The following is a 17,723-nucleotide window of genomic DNA, read 5'->3' on the forward strand; positions in this document are numbered from 1 at the left end:
TTTTATTATTTATTCCACATATACAGATCGTGCAGGGCATTTTTTTTCGATTTTACACTTTCTTTTTGGCTGTCTCCCGTCTTCTCCAGTCTCCACACACAAAAAGCAAAAAGAAAATCCAGCAAATTTAAAACAAAAAATAAAAATAAAAAATTACTTACCTTTAAAAGGGGAAAACTGAAGTTGCTCTCTCTCGCACATATACACAATCATCGTCAACCCCGGCGCCCGTATTGGCGAAGTAGTGTACAACAGTAGAATCACCAATCTATATAGTTCGAGTGATTTATTCTCTCTGCCATAATTACACGGCATTTGTACTGTAGTGAGTAACAGTTGAAGTAGCAGTAGGTAGATCTGAAGTTGAAGAAGCTCTCGCGCTCAATTCTCTTCGAAAGCTCCACCTACTCTCCCCACTCCTGCATTTGGTCCAATGGTACTCTTTTTTTGTTTAGCTCTCTTTCCCCCAGAATTTTAGGATTATAAAATGCTTGTTTGTTTTTTTTGTAAGCTCAAGGAGATTATACCGGTAATTGTTGCTCAGGTTTGAGAGTCAGTGGAGGATTTGAAGTTTATTATTCAGACATTGTTTAGAAGAAAGAAAAAACTAAACAAGAAGTAATATTGGTAATTGTCATAACCTTTTACAGAAATTTAAGTTTGTAATGCAGAACTGTGTGTAGTTTTTACATTTTTTAGATGTAATATGTGCTCTTAAGCTGCATGAATTCTTTTGATGTCCCTTTAAAGATGAATTGGTTCTCATCTGTGGGAGACAAATGTGAGTTAGTTTCAGCTTCTAGGTTTAAGCATGTTTGTTTGGAAGGAAACAGGGGTTTTGAAGTTGAAATGTTGTAATCATTTCTGATCTCTGAAAATGTCATAGTCTAATATGCAGGAGAAATGGATTTTTCCGTTTGAATTCTGATTGAGAGTGACAGACATGGCAAAGTCAAGGTCACATTTCCCAGCACAGGACGTGTTATCATCTGCACAGGCGGCAGTAAGGTCGAGAGAATGGGAAGGCCCAACAAGGTGGACCGAATACTTGGGTCCAGATGTAGTATCCAGGAATAATGGTGGAGCTGAAGAGGCAGCAACTCAGAACTCAAGCAGTTCATCTCAGAAGGGTCTGAACATGCAGTGGGTATACCAGCTCACACATGTAGCTGAAGGGCTAATGGCGAAAATGTATAGACTGAATCAGATTTTGGATTATCCTGATTTGGTTAATCATATATACTCTGAAACATTTTGGAAAGCAGGCCTGTTCCCAAACCACCCCAAAATTTGTATTTTGCTTGAGAAGAAGTTTCCTGAACACCATAGCAAATTGCAGCTTGAACGGGTAGGATTTTAGATCCTCTGTTCTGATTCATAAACACTCTGTTTGCCCTTTTCTGTCGTTTGTAATTTGGTGCGATTTGACTGATGCATAGAAGTCTTGATAGGTTGATAAGCTTGCTTTGGATGCTATGAATGATAGCGCTGAGGTTCATCTACAGAGCTTGGAGCCATGGATTCAGGTAACATTATAATGTTGACTTGTATTCCGTGATTAATGATTTGTATTAACAGAGGAAGTACTCAAGCAATTTTAAGCTTTTCTGTTGTTTATTATTTTGACGGTTCATGATTGGGTTTGATCTCGCCAGCATTCTATTTGTAATTGAAATGAATTCAACTGTTGTGGCTGGTAATGCTTTTCTTCTTGCCTACAACTCAAATTTACAATGAAGTGACTACTGACTCAAAACTATTATCTTTTGTTTGCTGCAATTTGGTGGAGTTGAATAAGCTGAGGGTGAGGGAAAAACATCCTGTGAAATTGGTGAAAAAGCAGTTGCCAAACACAGTTGCTCTGAAAACAATAAAATTGAAGAAATGTTTATACTGGATAATGTGATAATAAGAATATGTTTTTGTTTGACTCGCCATGCTTTTTTAACTTATATATCCCACATCGATTTTATGATTTCTTATTTTCTATATTGACTCCATTGTTTGGATCAGCTGCTACTTGACCTGATGGCATTCCGAGAACAAGCTCTGCGGCTCATATTGGATCTAAGCAGTACAGTGATTACCTTGCTGGTGAGGAATGAAGACTGTTACTAATTAACTTATTCAGTAGCTAAAGATTGGCTATGATATATTTCTTTATTCATCATAGTATATGTTGTTAGTTGTATTCTGTCCAAGGAAAAAGATAAATTTCTGACGGTTGATCATCCATACTAGGTGCAACATCTTTTTTGGTCCGATGATAACTTATTAATGGTCTGACCACTTTCCTTGCAGCCCCACCAAAACTCTCTCATACTACACGCCTTTATGGATCTCTTTTGCTCATTTGTTCGTGTCAATCTATTTTCTGAGAAGGCAAGTCTACAGCCCAGCGTGATTTACCTGTTTTTCCTGTTAATTTTTTCCAGCTGAAAAGTTCATTGATTTTTATTATTCTTACATGCATTAAAAAAATTTCACCACAGATACCTAGAAAAATGATGCTGCAAACATACAATCTTTTGCACGGCATGGCAAGGAATGATCGAGATTGTGATTTTTACCATAGGTGAGTCTGTAACCGTTTGGACTTATGAATGTCTCTGGGTTTGTCATCAGTTTTGAGCTCAAGTCTCTGACTCTTAGTTTACAACACTTGTATCTTATGCTTCATGGGTTTTTCCATGTTGAGTTTGACTAGTAGTTTCTAAATGAAAGTCATATTGCTTTTTAAACATGCTGCAAAAATTGTGAAACCATAACAAGTGACGCACAACACCCACTTGCAGCTACTTTTACCTGTGTACACTTCTTTATCTGTGTAAGAGGTGTATCTACTTGCATAGGGATGATAATGGTCTTTGATGTGCTGCAAAGTGGGAAAATCTTGACATACTGCATCTCGAGTTTGAGTTCTTGCTAACTCTCCTGGCAAAGCGAGAAATGCTAGAAATTCATTCAACTGTTCAGTATTGAGGGACAGCTGGTACCCTCCATCCATTTGCTGCATTGAAAAACAAAATTTGGTGTTTGGAATGCAGAAGGCATGATGTGTTTTCCTTGTGTGTTGACATGGATCTATGTCTTGGTTTGGCTTGCTATCCAAGTGATTAGGTCATTGCTCTTAAATTTGATGACATGTTTGATTGCTGGGCAGTGCAATTAAAATCTACATATACAATTTTTCCAGGGTGGGATTTTATATTTTCACATTATCTTTTCAGAACAAAGGAAGCATATGTGTATATAGTGTGAATGATTTGTACTCTCATTAATTTGTTAGCCTTTATCACTAGTTCTAGAAGATGGATGTCTAATCCATATTAAGAAGTTCCTTTCAAACTGCAGCTAATTTGTTTTATGTTTTCCTTTTTTTGCATAAATATCAGATTAATTCAATTTGTAGATTCCTATGATCCACCATTGAAGGGGTTACATGAAGATCTTAATTTCGTCAGTCCTCGGATTGGAGAGGTTGTCTTCTTTCTTTCTTTTTTGGCTGCCACATCTTACTGTGAAGTTTGACTTTCTCCCTAAAGTTTCTTCCTAGTTCTCAGACCAACATATAATTAGTACTGTTCTTGGTACTGGCTTCCGTAGGCTTTGATGTCATGAAAAGGTTCACTGTATTAATATGAGCTTTCTCCTAGAATAGTTGTTTACTCGTTTTCTAGTCTATCCATTCTCCTGCAGTGGAAGCATGTTTTGATTTCCAACTGTCATTACATAACAACCCAAATACCTATGAGCTGTGATATGCACAAACAACCTGCCTTGGTTTGAAGCTAATGACGCCAAGCACAGAACACTGCTTGGAATGTGCTGCACTGCATGAAAAGAGAACTTGTCTATATACATTGGTCAATTTTGTAGCTTGGTCTATGTTCTTCTTTTTCAATTTTTAACTAATTTCTGTGATGCTTTCTTTTATCAGGTTTTAGAGGCCGTGGGGCCCATTATCTTTTTGTCGACAGATACAAGGAAGCTGCGAAACGAGGGTTTTCTAAGTCCATTTCATCCTAGATATCCTGACATACTTACAAACTCTGCACATCCAATGGTAACTGGACTTTTTGTTTTATGCCGATGTATCCTTTCATTTTCCAATAGGTTGTGGAACATGAATGACCTTACATGAAATTGTTTCTAGAAGAAAGCTTATATTCCACATGCAATGATCTTTATCTTTTCCATACTGATTTTTCATTTTGTACATTTTCTCTTCTGTAGAGAGCACAAGACCTCGCAAATGTCACTTCTTATCGTGAATGGGTATTGTTCGGATATTTGGTTTGTCCAGACGAGCTTCTTAGAGTCACAAGCATTGACATTGCTTTGGTACACAACAAGGCCCATCCATTTCTCCCTTATTTGATACTACTCGCATTATTATATTTTTAGTGGGATTTTGGGTTAGCTACATTTGTGCATGGTGGAATATTGATGCTTTCATTTGATAGTGATTGGTACACATTTATGGCTAATAGCCTTTCATATGTATATTTTTTTCTAATCTTTCAGGTTGTGCTGAAGGAAAACCTAGTCCTTACGTTATTCAGGGATGAAGTAAGTTTCATATGTCTGCTACTCTTAAAGGATACTTTCTCTTTTCCCTCATAACTTTGAAAATAGCAGGGAAAAGATCTTGTAATTTCAAGAAAGTGTAACTTTGAGAAAATTGCCTCAATTTATAATGGCTGCCCAGATTGTGCTGCAAGACTTTCAGTAGAAATTATTTCTTCCAGCCTAATAATTTCATATTTCATCAAATCCTTCCCAGCTACACTTGCTCAGTCGCTGATACCACACGACCTGAGGTTAAGAGGTGTTGGTTTTATTTTGCCTAGTATAACTCCCTAAATTAAGAACACACTGTGTTGTCTCTCTGCCCGTATCAGCAATTCTTATTAAAGCAACAAGTGGCTAGTACTCTCTGTAATTCCTTCTGCCTGCCTGCTTATCCTGATACACGCTGGTTTGTGGAGGGATGACAAGATCCTCTGATATTTCTTGAAAATGATGCCTTTTTATAGTGATAGTCCAAGAGAAATTTGATGACTAGGTTGATAAATGACAAGCAAAATTAAGCAATGCATTTCTAGGTAAAATCACAAAGGCACAGGTTCACTAAGTGAACAAATTTTCACTTATAAATTTTTGGGAATTATACTTAGTTAATACAAGACCACAAGTTGTATGCTAGCATAGCTCTTTCTAATTGTATACGTTTACATTTTGAAATTCATCAATGGTAGAAGTAATGGCAGGAAAATGAAACCGCCAAATACAAAATGTTCTAAAAAAATAAAAGAAATATAATATGTTCTCTAGCACTAAATAGTGCTACAGACTGCAATGCTTTTCTGATTTCTGGATGAGCAATACACAGTTTTCAAATCATTAATTGCTCTTTTTTCTTTTTCTGCAGTATATATTATTGCACGAGGATTATCAGCTATATGTTTTACCTCGCATCTTGGAATCAAAAAAGATGGCAAAGTCTGGACGAACCAAGCAAAAAGAAGCAGATCTAGAGTATAGTGTTGCAAAGCAGGTAGAGAAAATGATAAGGTATTGACAAATCAAAGAAGATAGTAATTTAGTTCATCTGTTATTGGGCAACTGTGCTGCTTGGTTTAGGGAGAAACATGGTTTCATGCTTTAGATGTTGTAATCACAAAAGGTAGTGTAAGACGCTAATAATACATTTTTAGAATATAATATTATCATTTTATTTAAATACCGCGCACCAAATGATGCACTAATAGAACTTATATATCATAACTTTTCAAACATAGCCATTTTACCTTTTCAGCATCAGCATTTTCAACATTTAGAGAGTTTGAGTATTATCCTGTGTTGTTTCTCAGAATTTTTGTCAGCAACTTGGCATTTTTGTAACTACCAGTTTTAGTTTGAAGCTCTGTCCCAAAGTGCATTTTGATATGGTTTTCATCATAGCAGTGAAGTCCATGAACAAGCACTGTACTCCTGTGATGCTATACACCATGAGAGGAGGATATTACTGAAGCAGGAGATTGGAAGGATGGTTCTCTTCTTTACTGATCAGCCAAGTTTATTGGCTCCTAATATTCAGGTATGCATTTGTATGGATATATGCATCCCTCTTTAGATCTACTTGCACATATGAGTAATTTATTGTAAATGGTAAAGACAAGGATAAGGATTCAAGAAATCTTCTTACATGTAAAATAGTTCTGGTTAGTATAAGTTTGACAATCTATATATAACAAAATAGAAACATTGCCATCCAAGTCAGTGCCAATTAAGGGCATATTTGGATGGCCTCTTTGCATTCTATTTTGCCACATAAGCAACCATTTTTTAAGAAAATAACGTAAATTTAAATAAGTTTATGACTGTTTATCTTTATCTAAAAGATTGATCAATTCTTTTTTTGGGATAATTTATCCTTTATTTTATTTAAATTTGGATAAGTGTATAACATTTTTTTTATACATGAGATCTATAGATTTTTTTTATAAAATACACTAGTTAATAATGTAATTCAGATTTATTTTTATATCTATTCATATTTTTTGTTATTGATTATTACCATATCAATTAGTCATTTTTATATTATAAAATTTAAGTTATTTATAATTTGTTTATCTTATTATTTTTATATTTTTTAAATATAATTTTCCCATTCCTTGGCATGGGTTGCTAACAAGTAATGAAGGATGAAGTAATATGCCAGCTTAGTAGTTGTTTTTGTGTTCGTTTCTCAAAATGATAGGGGTCTTTCTGTCATAAAAGGGATATAATCTGAATCCATTGACACAAGTAATTTTATCCACCAATAATTTGAGTACTCAAAAGTTGGATAAAAACTTGAGTGTCTTGTTCTGCACCTGTGTAAATCTCCATCTACATGCTTAGGTTAGTGAATCCTTGATTAGGTTTGTGTTTATTTTAAATATATGCATTTCATGCTACTCAAGTGTCCATGAGTGGGTTCCCTTTTCTTTTGGGAGGTCGGGTGGGGATTGGGTTGATAATATTATGGATGATTAAATATTGGTTCGTAGACCATTTTCTTGGTTGAGTTTGAAGGAATAAACCGTGAATCGGCGAAGTTACATGGAATCTACTTTTATACAGATGAGAAAAGAATAGTCAAATGATTTACCAGGATTTAATTTTTGAATTTTAGTTTATGCATCTTGTTGGATTAGTAAGCTTAGGGAAAGGGCAGGAGCAAGTAATTGGTTTGCGTCTCCCTTAGATTCTTATATCTGCTATAGTCATCGCATTAGTGCCTGCGGGTTAATGGTAAACATATTAAAGTCCTGGGCTTCTGATGGTTGTACAGATGTTGTTCTCTGCCTTAGCCTTTGCACAGAGTGAGGTACTATGGTACTTTCAGCATGTCGGAATAGCATCTTCTAAATCAAAAACAGCTCGAGTTGTGCCAGTAGAAACTGTAAGAATGCTATTTGAAGTATACTATCTGTCATTTGTCCATTAAAGTATGTTAGGCAGTAAATTATGTTTCTTGATTTTAATTTATAATTCTGCAATAAAACACTTGATTTCATCAGCTTTACACTCTTATTGCAGGATCCAAATGATCCAACTATTGGGTTTTTATTGGACGGAATGGACAGTCTTTGCTGTCTAGTGCGCAAGTATATTGCAGGTTAGGTTCCATGTAATGTCATAATACATGCTCTTTCATGTATCGCTATTATAGTTTTTGATTTTAAAGTTTATGTCAGATTTGCATGGGATTGTACAATATAATGCCTTGCTCTAGTGTCATATTCTCCAGTGACCTAGTATATCACTAATTTGTATATTATGTCCTGTAATCAGCTTATAAAATTAATGTTAAAACATGAAATGTTCTTGATTGTGATCACCTGATAATATCTATTCAATCAAACATCACATTGTAGCTTTGTACGGTCATTGTTGGCACTTAAAACATGTTATGAACTTCAGCAGTTAAAAGGAGTTACTCAACGAAATAGACAAGTTGAAGTATATTGGTTATTTAAATTTAAAACTAAATGCAAAAATTTTCTTTTTTCTCAGCCATTAGAGGCTATGCCTTATCATACCTATCATCCTGTGCTGGTAGAATCCGCTTTCTGCTGGGTACTCCAGGAATGGTAGCTCTTGACCTTGATGCTACCTTGAAGGGACTTTTCCAAAGGATTGTTCAGCATCTAGAAAACATACCAAAACCTCAGGGTGAAAATATCTCGGCAATAACTTGTGATTTATCAGTAAGTTGCCCATCAAGTCTTTTGTTATTTTCCTTCCTAGTTGGAATTTTATTTTATTGTTATATTTCATGTCAAAACTAAGCTGAAGCTTTATGTAGATTTTGTATCAGAAAGTAAGAAAATGTGAAGTTATGATTGTTACTGTATATATCAAATTGTTAAATACATAATCAGGCTATCTTATAAATTAAAAAAGTGTCAGGCAAATCAGGCCTGCTGTTGGCAAATGAAAGGTACACTGTTAAGCATATTTCCTGCAATTAATTTCATACTTCAAACTTAATATACTTTCATCTTTGTTTCTCATTCATTTAGTGAGCAAATGTTTGTCGTGAACTGACATTATGATCATGTCTTGATAAGTTATTATCTTTGTTTTGTAAACTCTTTTGCAACTTGCTTCACCAATTATATATTGTATAATTATGTCTGTTTTTATTTAATTCTATTGTGATTTGTTTTTAACATTCAGGAATTACGCAAGGATTGGTTATCCATATTGATGATTGTAACTTCCGCTCGGTCATCCATTAACATTAGACATCTGGAAAAAGCTACAGTATCTACAGGCAAAGAAGGTTTGTTGTCAGAAGGAAATGCTGCGTACAATTGGTCCAGGTGCTTGCACTCACTTCCACCAAGCTTCATGTGAAATAATGTCGTATACTTTATTGGAAACTGTCTTTTGATCAATTGATACGCTGGTCTCTTGACTGCATGATTAGATTTGTAAGGGCTAGTATCTTAGCTTTGGCTCTGCAGTTTTGAGTTATCTAAAGCATCGTAGGGTGGATCTTAATTTATCACCTATAAACATCAATAGTGAATGCATGACACTATTTCCTTCTCTATGGTGAAAGACACGTGACTAAAGCATTTTGCACCTATGCAGATGTGTTGATGAGCTTGAAACTCAGTTATCAAAATATGGGAGTCTGAAGAAACTTTACTTTTATCACCAACATCTTACAACTGTAAGTTATGCTACTTACTTTGACTTCTAAGAACAGTATGTAGCTTTAGTCTGACGCAACAGGTACAATAGGTCTTCCGAAACACCATGTTTGGGCCCGAGGGTCGTCCGCAACATTGTTGTGCCTGGCTTGGTGTTGCTAGCAGTTTTCCAGAATGTGCCTCGCCAATTGTCCCCGAAGAGGTATTGATGAACAACTAGAACCATTCAGTTTCTAGTATTGGCTCAAAGCATAGTCCGGGAACCATGTGTTGATTGTCTTATAATTTACTCGGTGCAATAACCACCATCATAGTCCATAAACTTCAACTGTTTTGAGCATAGGTGACTAAGATTGGGCGCGATGCAGTTCTATATGTTGAATCTCTTATCGAATCTATCATGGGAGGACTGGAAGGTTTAATAAATATTCTCGACTCAGAAGGAGGATTTGGGTCGCTGGAGATGCAGGTAGTTACTCTTCATCATGCTATTGAGATGAGAATTCTATATGTTATTATTCAACTAATTGTATGGAAAACTGCCAGCTCCTCCCAGACCAAGCAGCGAATCTCATGAATTTGACATCCAGATTATCTCATCCTTCAGCAAAATCTCCGAAAGCTTCATATGGTTTTCATTTGCCAGGCTACGAGAGCTATCCAGAAAATAACAATTCTATTAAAATGTGAGTTACTTCCTGTGAACTCTTCTTCCCTTCTCATTTTAATTTTTACCTCATTGTTTGGGTGGCATATTTTTGATTGTCTGTTACTGGTGACAGGTTAGAAGCTGCAATGCAGAGGTTGACCAATCTGTGTTCGGTCTTGAATGACATGGAGCCTATATGTGTTTTAAACCATGTTTTTGTTCTTAGGGAGGTGAGGTTACAGTTCCATATGTGTTAGTTGCTTATGATACGGATGTTTGGGTTACTACATGTCTTCCCAAAGGTTTCCGAATAAATTAATTAATCAATAAAAATATAAAAGAAAACAGAAAAAAGAAAAAAAACACAATGCAGTTAGATGGATGAGACTATACATGAGCCTCTTCAACTTGGGAATAATTTTGTAAGATGACCATTGCGAGTGCTGGCTAGCTAAAATTGTCGGTATCCTTATAAACTTGGCATTATTGGTCAAAACATAAAGATACTTATTCTCTATTCTATACATTGTGATGCAGTACATGAGAGAGTGCATACTTGGGAACTTTAAAAGGAGACTGCTCACTGTGCTGAAAACTGATTCTGATCTTCAGAGACCTTCTGTCCTAGAATTACTTATTCGTAGACATACTTCTATAGTTCATCTAGCAGAGCAACATGTTAGCATGGACCTCACCCAGGGTATTCGTGAAATCCTCCTTGCAGAGACCTACTCTGGTCCAGTTTCCTCTTTGCAGTTGTTTGAGAAACCTACAGAGCAGCTGACTGGGTCAGCTACTGAAGCTGTGTGCAACTGGTACATTGAAAACATTGTTAAGGATGTGTCTGGTGCCGGCATCCTCTTTGCTCCACTTCACCGATGCTTCAAAAGCACGAGGCCTGTTGGTGGGTATTTTGCTGAGTCGGTGACAGATCTCAGGGAGTTGAAAGCTTTCGTTCGCACTTTCGGCAGCTATGGAGTCGACAGGTTAGATAGGATGCTTAAAGAGCACACAGCGGCGCTCCTAAATTGCATTGACACTACCTTGCGGGCAAACCGTGAGAATTTAGAGGCAGTTGCTGGAAGTATGCATTCTGGCGATAGGATGGAAACGGAAGCAAATGTAAAACAGATAGTTGATATGGATACTATGGTTAGGTTCTGTATTCAGGCAGGGCAGGCCATTGCTTTTGATTCCCTTCTGGCAGAAGCTTCTGGTGTTGTTCTTGAAGAAGGTGCACCTCTTATTTATTCACTGCTAGCAGGTGTTGCTACACATTTACCTGATGAAGTACCTGAGAAGAAAGAGATTAGGAGGATGAGAAGAGTTGCAAACACTGTTAACATAGTTGGTGATCATGATTTTGAATGGATTAGATCAATACTGGAAGAGGTTGGGGGTGCAACTGATGGTTCTTGGAGCTTGTTACCCTATTTATTTGCAACATTTATGACATCTTCTATCTGGAATACTACTGCCTTTAATGTTGATACTGGAGGCTTCACCAACAATGTTTATTGTTTGGCCAGGTGCACATAGTTTTGTTGTTTTTATAAGAAAATTATAACCTGATTAGATATGAAGTTTAAGCTTGTATGTTTGTGCATCCCCTACTACTAATTCAAGTTGGTAGTTGGATAACCTTCTTGAGGAACAAGGTCATCAAATTTCATAATGCAAGTACATATTATAAAGATCCCACATCTTTTTGAAGCACATTATCAGTCTTTGATGAATATATACTTGTATTATGAAATTTGATGATATAAATTTCCTTTATCAGGTGCATATGTGCTGTGATTGCGGGAAGCGAATTTGTCAGACTTGAAAGAGAATATCAGCAGAAACAGTCTCTTTCAAATGGCCACATTACTGAATCCTTGGAGCCTGAGACACAAAACTATATGTCAATAGAGGCAAGCATAAAATCCACAATGCAGCTTTTCATCAAGTTCTCAGCTGGAATTATTCTGGATTCTTGGAGTGAAAGCAATCGGTAAGTAGAAAATCTCGTCATGTGTCTATTTCAAACACACACACATACGCAGAGAGAAAGACACAAGGAGTTGTTCAAATTTAAGGGAGCAAAAGTGTAAAAATTTCAAACTAAAGTGACCAGAGCTATAATATTATCAGTGCTAATGTGTACCTTTAGTAACTTTAATCGTCAGGACCATTTCTGATTTAAAATGAATACATGAAGTAGTACTAAATTTAATGTGGGTTGAACTAGAGGGGTTGAATTGATAAAATGACATAGGTGATGGACCAAAAATTATCCCTAACTTTTTGAGTTGTCTCTTTCTTATGCTGTTTTGGCTGCATTTTAGTGCTGTTAAAATTTGCTATTAGTTCGTTGAAAGCAATTGGGAGTTGTTAGTAACCATTTTGAAACATCTCTCCATGTACATCCACTTGCATTCTTCATGTATGGCTTAAGATGCTAAAGACTATCTTCTAATTAACATGTGAATACTTCTTACCTCCAAAATTCAGTTGTTGATCTTGCAGCATAAATTTTCGGCTTGTTGCCATTTGTACAGGTCTCACCTTGTTGCAAAGCTGATCTTTCTTGATCAAGTCTGCGACATCTCGCCATATGTACCTAGGAGCTCATTGGACTCTCATGTACCTTATTCCATTCTGCGTTCTGTCTATAGCCAATATTATTCAAATTCTTCCACTCCCCTGGCATTATTGAGTGCTTCCCCACGCCATTCTCCCGCCATGTCACTGGCACATGCTTCTCCGTCACTGAAGCAGCCACGTGGAGACGCAACTCCACAGTCAAATGTGAATGATTCAGGTTATTTTAAGGCTTCATCAACTCATGGCCAAGATCAATATGAGACTGAAAATTTCAGCATAAGAAGCATTGACAACAAACACCGGAATGTAAGGCGGTCTGGGCCCTTGGACTACAGCTTAAGTCGAAAGTCAAAATTTATAGAAGGCTCAACATCGGCCAGCACTGGTCCCAGCCCTTTGCCGAGATTTGCAGTGTCGAGGTCGGGTCCTATATCATACAAATAACACATGAATACTAAAACTGTGAAGCAAATCTTGTATATTCAGTATTGTACCAGATAGCAATCGTAATGTTTATGTCATCCACCCGTAAAAGTAGTATGTATTTCACTAAACGCAATGTGAATCAGGGTTTCACGGTGGCATCAGCTCTTATCCCAAGCTGCCAGCAGCATGTAGAGATACTTTGATGAGTCTGAAGCTGCACCTTTTTGTTGTATCATCTTGTGGCTTGAGACGATCATTTTAAGTCCATGTCCCATCTTTTCCTTGCTGAGAGTATCATTTTGAACAATATCGAAGGAATCTGGAATTCCAATAAACTGAAAATTTAGTAAGCTAAAATATCATATAGAATAAAAAATGGATTAATTGGTCTACTTATTGTTGATGTTCCCCTGGTCATTCAGTTTTGAGAATTCAGTGTCAGCTTCTTTTTCAAAAAATAAAAAATAATGAAATTGTTAAAAGTTTTAATAAAAAAGATTATTGCATTTTGGTAAGTAAAAATAATATAAAAATATGTAGAAAGAAATTATATAAAAATAATTTAATATTTGCTACAACTAGTTAATTGAAACTCTGGAGCCAATCGGAAAAATAGAAGTTGAACCAAATTAATGTTCTGTTAAAAAATAAATATTGAATATTGAATATTGAATATTGAATTAAAAAATCGTACAAAAGGTGCTGGAATAGAACAACACTGCTGCTCAAGAGATTCTTTTACATGTACATTAAAATAAGAAAATTATAGTGCTTATAACTTACAAACACACAAGATTACAGTCCTTTTCAGCCACAACTGGAGATGGCATCTTTGCTAGTTATTGTAACATGCTAGTTTATGATCCATGTCTCTTTTATCAGATGCATTAGCATTTTGAAAAGGTTAAAAAGTGATGGAGTTGCTTTCCTCTGTTCAACATGTGTTACATGGCATGGCACAGATCAACGAAGGTGATGCCTACAACAAAAAGACCAAGCAGACAGAGTCTCTTATATGCTGTAAATACAAGTTAATCTGGCTACTGCGTAATGCTCTGACAAAGAGATTGAAATAAACCAAAGGGGTATAATCAACAATGGCTTCTCAGGAGATCCTGAGTATGTAAATTAACTGATACGAGAAGAGAAAATTTTAAGACAGGTACAAGTACCTTAAAGTCTCCTTTGTCCCACGGCGAACTTTGCAACGTATAGTTGGCAGCCCTAGCCGCTGATGAGCTTCATACCGATGGCAACCAGAAAAGCCTGAGTGATACAAATGCACGAGTGAACTTGCTATGTCACCAAAAGAAATGTAGAGGAGCAGTGTGTGCATAGTAAGAATTTGAAATATATAGGATACACATATACCATAGTATTCACCATCAACCTCCAGCACATCAATCTGCATAAAAAGGTACAGATACATAGGAGAAATTAAGATTACATGAGATGCATTACATAACAACACAGAAATACTTGCAGCAGCTTGAACATTTTTTGAGGCGACTGGGACTCGAGATTGTTATACTCTCTCAGTCTTGAACAATTAGCATGAAAAAGCTGGACGAAAGCTTGTTTAATCTCGTAAATAATTTGCTGGAAAATGTCAAGTGAACATCATAAATGCTTATTTGTCCACTGCAGAAACCATAACCTCAACTTGGCATATGCAATAAATAAAAAGGGGAGATGAGACTTACAGGTACTTGGAGCCCAATTTCGCGTATACTTTCCATGAGTTCCTTCACTTTTTGTGGGTCATTTGCTCTTGTACGCATGAGGGGTCTCCGGATTTTATCAAGGGGAAGTTCAAGAACGACTGGGCCCCCAGATTGAGGCACACTAGGAGGAGAACCTAGAATCCAGAAATTGCCATACATATTAGAATTACGTGCTGAAAGAAGGATATGAATGTAACAGTCGGCAAGAATCCTAATATTGCACCACTTGAAACCAGCGAATGCTCATAATTAACTGTAGAGTAAATCAACCAAAGATTACCTTACATATCATTGATCTATAAAACGTGAAAATAAAAGACAAGCAAAACTAGAAGCTCCTGAATCTTGTTTCGTTGAATCTTGAAGTGCAGGAGTCAGTAAGAGGAGAATGCAATGATGATGAAAAAAACGGGAACACAAAAGAAAGAAGCCACAAGAAACAATTAAAAAGTACAACACTTCCATTACGACTCTTGCCAAAGCGAAATAAGGGATACCCAAGAATCTTCACAAATAGAATCCTGAAATCGAAGAAGTCACTTAAGTGCATAACAAAATATATCAACAAAAATATGGGCAGGAAAAAGTAAAAAAAACCTAATCTGGCATCTTTTCACCAAAAAATTTAGACATATTGTAAGGTAAAAGGTGACCGACAATGTTGTCAGTATAATAATCTTGAACCAAGAATCACTGGGGTTAAAGAACCAGACAAGTGCCAACAAACTTGTACATAGAATCTTGAACCTAGAAATAACCGGGAGTTAATACTTGTTGAACCAAGAAAATTGAACACAACAGAATCTTGAACCAAGAAATCAGCGCGGGCAGCTTACTAAACAAGTGCCAACAATTGAATCTCAAGCCAATAAACTGAACACGATAGAATCTTGAACCAGGAAAATTGAACGCTACAGCATCTTGAACCAACAAAATCACCAAGGGTAAATGACAAAATTGAACACGTTAAACTTGACGAAAAACCCTGATGCCCGAGGGCGGATTCAAGTTTTCAAGCTGTGTGAGGAAGGATCAATGTAATAATAAAAGCATAAACACAGGAACAAAAAAAACAATAGAGATTAAAAACATGAAGAGAAATGAATAGTGTGAGTACCATTAGAGGAAGTAGAAGCAGAAACAGAGAAGGCCCTGAATCTGAAATTGTTTGGGAGTTGGAGCACAAAATTTGCCATCCGTTCTTCACTTGTAAACGCCCCACTAATGAAAGAATCATCCAATTATGAAGCTGCAAAAGAGTGGAGAAATATGTGATTTTCGGATAGGACCCACTTAATAATGAAGTTGAACCATATCAATATGTCTGGATAGAAAACAAGCAGTCCAAGTCCATAACTTTTAGGAGGATGCCATATTGAAATCCGATTTAAATCGTCCAAATGATGAAGGCGCATGGACCCGGTCCAATTCGACCCGCGTTTGGGAATCGCTACGGGTTTTTGAATAAGCTTTATTGTATATAGTGATTGGCAAAGCAATTTAGGTGTGGAAATTTTGCTAGAATTGCACATGGGATGAGTGTATGTATATATAATACAAGCATTTTGACATTTGATTCCTCGATCTGACATCCTGCGCATGCAGCTGTGCTAACTTCTTGACAACCTCAAAAGGGTTGATGCTACGAATTAGTTAGGGAAATTATTCAAGTGGAGTTTGGGATTAATTATTTATATATGAATAATAGTGATGACTCTGTCAAAGCATCAAGCTCAAACTTTACTGTATATGAGAAACACGCCGGAGGAGTTGGTCAGATTTGGATTCAGGCGGTCATGCTCCAGCATTCAAATAGTCGTCAGTGCTTATCCAATCTCTCTCTCTCAACAATTCAACATGCATGAGATAAAATGAGAGAGAGAGAGAGAGAGACGCACATGAAATAACCCTTTCACATTGCACACCCACACGCAAACCAACACACCCTGTCTCTGGATTAATTAATGACTTGAATTTTATAGTTAAAAATTGCATTAATCCCACACATGAACATAGATATTGTGTGTGTGTGTGTGCGCGCGCTCATCGCCTGCAGAGCGTCGCTGAATGTTGTGTTTCATCATACGACTGCCTGCCACCCGTTAACGGGTCCAACGTACGTAACTAGATGAATTAGCCGCAATAGTCAAAGAAATCCAACCCAATTAAAATTACCAGGCAATTGGACGCGGGTGGTACCTTCTCCGTACATAAATGAGACAACATTTCCAGGAAAAAAAGCACACGCGACGTGCGCTTATGAAAGACAAATCACCACGATTTCAGGTTGACGAAACAATTGCGAATGTCGGTCCGGCAAGTCTTAATTTACTGCCGAGGCCGATGCCTGTCGGTATCAAATCAGAAAGGCATCAGAATTCAAAGGCCTATAGTCGTCTAGTCCAATTAATTTGAAAATCAACCAAATAAACTTCTGAAACAAGTTAAGTAAGCTTCCGGTATAGATGGTGTATATACTCCATGTACGTAGTATGTATGTCACATGATCTCTCCACGCGCATGCATGATACAGCCAGCCACCACATTTGCCCACATTAGCGAGGTTGAATTCATAGTAGATATATACATGTACACATGGACAATTTACACACACGGGCGTGGTTTCTTGCAGCACTGGATTACCGCTCTGGGAAATTTCCCTTCAAATTTTTGCGGGACGATCCAATCGACAATGCACTATAAAATCAGCACCCACGTCTTCAAATCGAACAAATTAGCAAGAAAGCAAAAGCACATTTCTCTTAGTTATACACACACAGAAATCACAATCAACTGATCGGTCCATAGCTACGATGGCGTCGAGGAAATCTGCAGCAGAAAATCTAGGTAGGGGGAACTCTTATAATTATAATAATACCTCCAACTCTTATAACTCCAACAATAGCAAACCCCAGGCGGATTCAGTTTGTGGTCATTCAGTTGATCATCACAGCAGGAAGACTAGTTCGAACAATCGTGCCGCTGCAGACTATGTCTATGGGAACAATGGAGTTGAGAGCACTGTTAGCTATACTCGCCATGGAACTGGAACTGAAACTCGCCTTTGGGGAACTAGCTAGCAAGGGAGATACAGTACTACATATTGAACCCTATATATAT

The 17,723-nt window shown here is 36.9% G+C and overlaps 2 protein-coding genes across 6 annotated transcripts; one reads left to right on the forward strand and one right to left on the reverse strand.

Moving 5' to 3' along the window:
* LOC105175881 (protein NAP1) lies at positions 55-13,047 on the forward strand. Of its 4 annotated transcripts, XM_020698179.1 has the most exons (25): positions 55-436; positions 545-627; positions 899-1,348; positions 1,452-1,526; positions 2,014-2,094; positions 2,302-2,382; positions 2,493-2,575; positions 3,396-3,480; positions 3,941-4,066; positions 4,237-4,344; positions 4,528-4,572; positions 5,435-5,577; positions 5,968-6,103; positions 7,343-7,453; positions 7,591-7,669; positions 8,068-8,261; positions 8,734-8,879; positions 9,154-9,235; positions 9,307-9,417; positions 9,559-9,684; positions 9,762-9,901; positions 9,998-10,094; positions 10,402-11,393; positions 11,648-11,860; positions 12,408-13,047. In XM_020698179.1, the coding sequence occupies exons 3-25, from the start codon at positions 944-946 to the stop codon at positions 12,895-12,897; spliced, it is 4,149 nt and encodes a 1,382-aa protein (XP_020553838.1). In that variant the 5' UTR covers positions 55-436; positions 545-627; positions 899-943; the 3' UTR covers positions 12,898-13,047. The 4 variants fall into 4 exon arrangements, with proteins under 4 accessions (XP_020553838.1, XP_011096816.1, XP_011096815.1 ...); XM_011098514.2 differs by lacking the exon at positions 545-627 and having other exon boundaries at positions 887-1,348; XM_011098513.2 differs by lacking the exon at positions 545-627.
* LOC105175880 (sulfiredoxin, chloroplastic/mitochondrial) lies at positions 12,878-16,000 on the reverse strand. 2 transcript variants are annotated; one of them, XM_011098510.2, is made up of 5 exons: positions 15,721-16,000; positions 14,583-14,737; positions 14,251-14,284; positions 14,052-14,145; positions 12,878-13,198 (listed from the first exon to the last, which is right to left on the reverse strand). In XM_011098510.2, the coding sequence occupies exons 1-5, from the start codon at positions 15,797-15,799 to the stop codon at positions 13,174-13,176; spliced, it is 387 nt and encodes a 128-aa protein (XP_011096812.1). In that variant the 5' UTR covers positions 15,800-16,000; the 3' UTR covers positions 12,878-13,173. The 2 variants fall into 2 exon arrangements, with proteins under 2 accessions (XP_011096812.1, XP_011096813.1); XM_011098511.2 differs by lacking the exon at positions 12,878-13,198 and adding an exon at positions 13,534-13,858 and having other exon boundaries at positions 15,721-15,971.

Source organism: Sesamum indicum, linkage group LG12, assembly GCF_000512975.1.
Source record: "Sesamum indicum cultivar Zhongzhi No. 13 linkage group LG12, S_indicum_v1.0, whole genome shotgun sequence".
In the NCBI taxonomy this organism is placed as follows: Eukaryota; Viridiplantae; Streptophyta; class Magnoliopsida; order Lamiales; family Pedaliaceae; genus Sesamum; species Sesamum indicum.

Excerpts from the sequence above, each read along its gene's own strand:
- LOC105175881 (XM_020698179.1), top strand. The coding sequence starts at position 944 with ATGGCAAAGTCAAGGTCACATTTCCCAGCACAGGACGTGTTATCATCT. Across the intron at positions 1,349-1,451 it reads GCAAATTGCAGCTTGAACGG|GTTGATAAGCTTGCTTTGGA; the intron begins GTAGGATTTTAG and ends AAGTCTTGATAG. Across the intron at positions 5,578-5,967 it reads CAGGTAGAGAAAATGATAAG|CAGTGAAGTCCATGAACAAG; the intron begins GTATTGACAAAT and ends TTTTCATCATAG.
- LOC105175880 (XM_011098510.2), bottom strand. The coding sequence starts at position 15,799 with ATGGCAAATTTTGTGCTCCAACTCCCAAACAATTTCAGATTCAGGGCC. Across the intron at positions 14,738-15,720 it reads TGCTTCTACTTCCTCTAATG|GTTCTCCTCCTAGTGTGCCT; the intron begins GTACTCACACTA and ends TCTGGATTCTAG. Across the intron at positions 14,285-14,582 it reads AAATTGGGCTCCAAGTACCT|ATTGATGTGCTGGAGGTTGA; the intron begins GTAAGTCTCATC and ends CTTTTTATGCAG.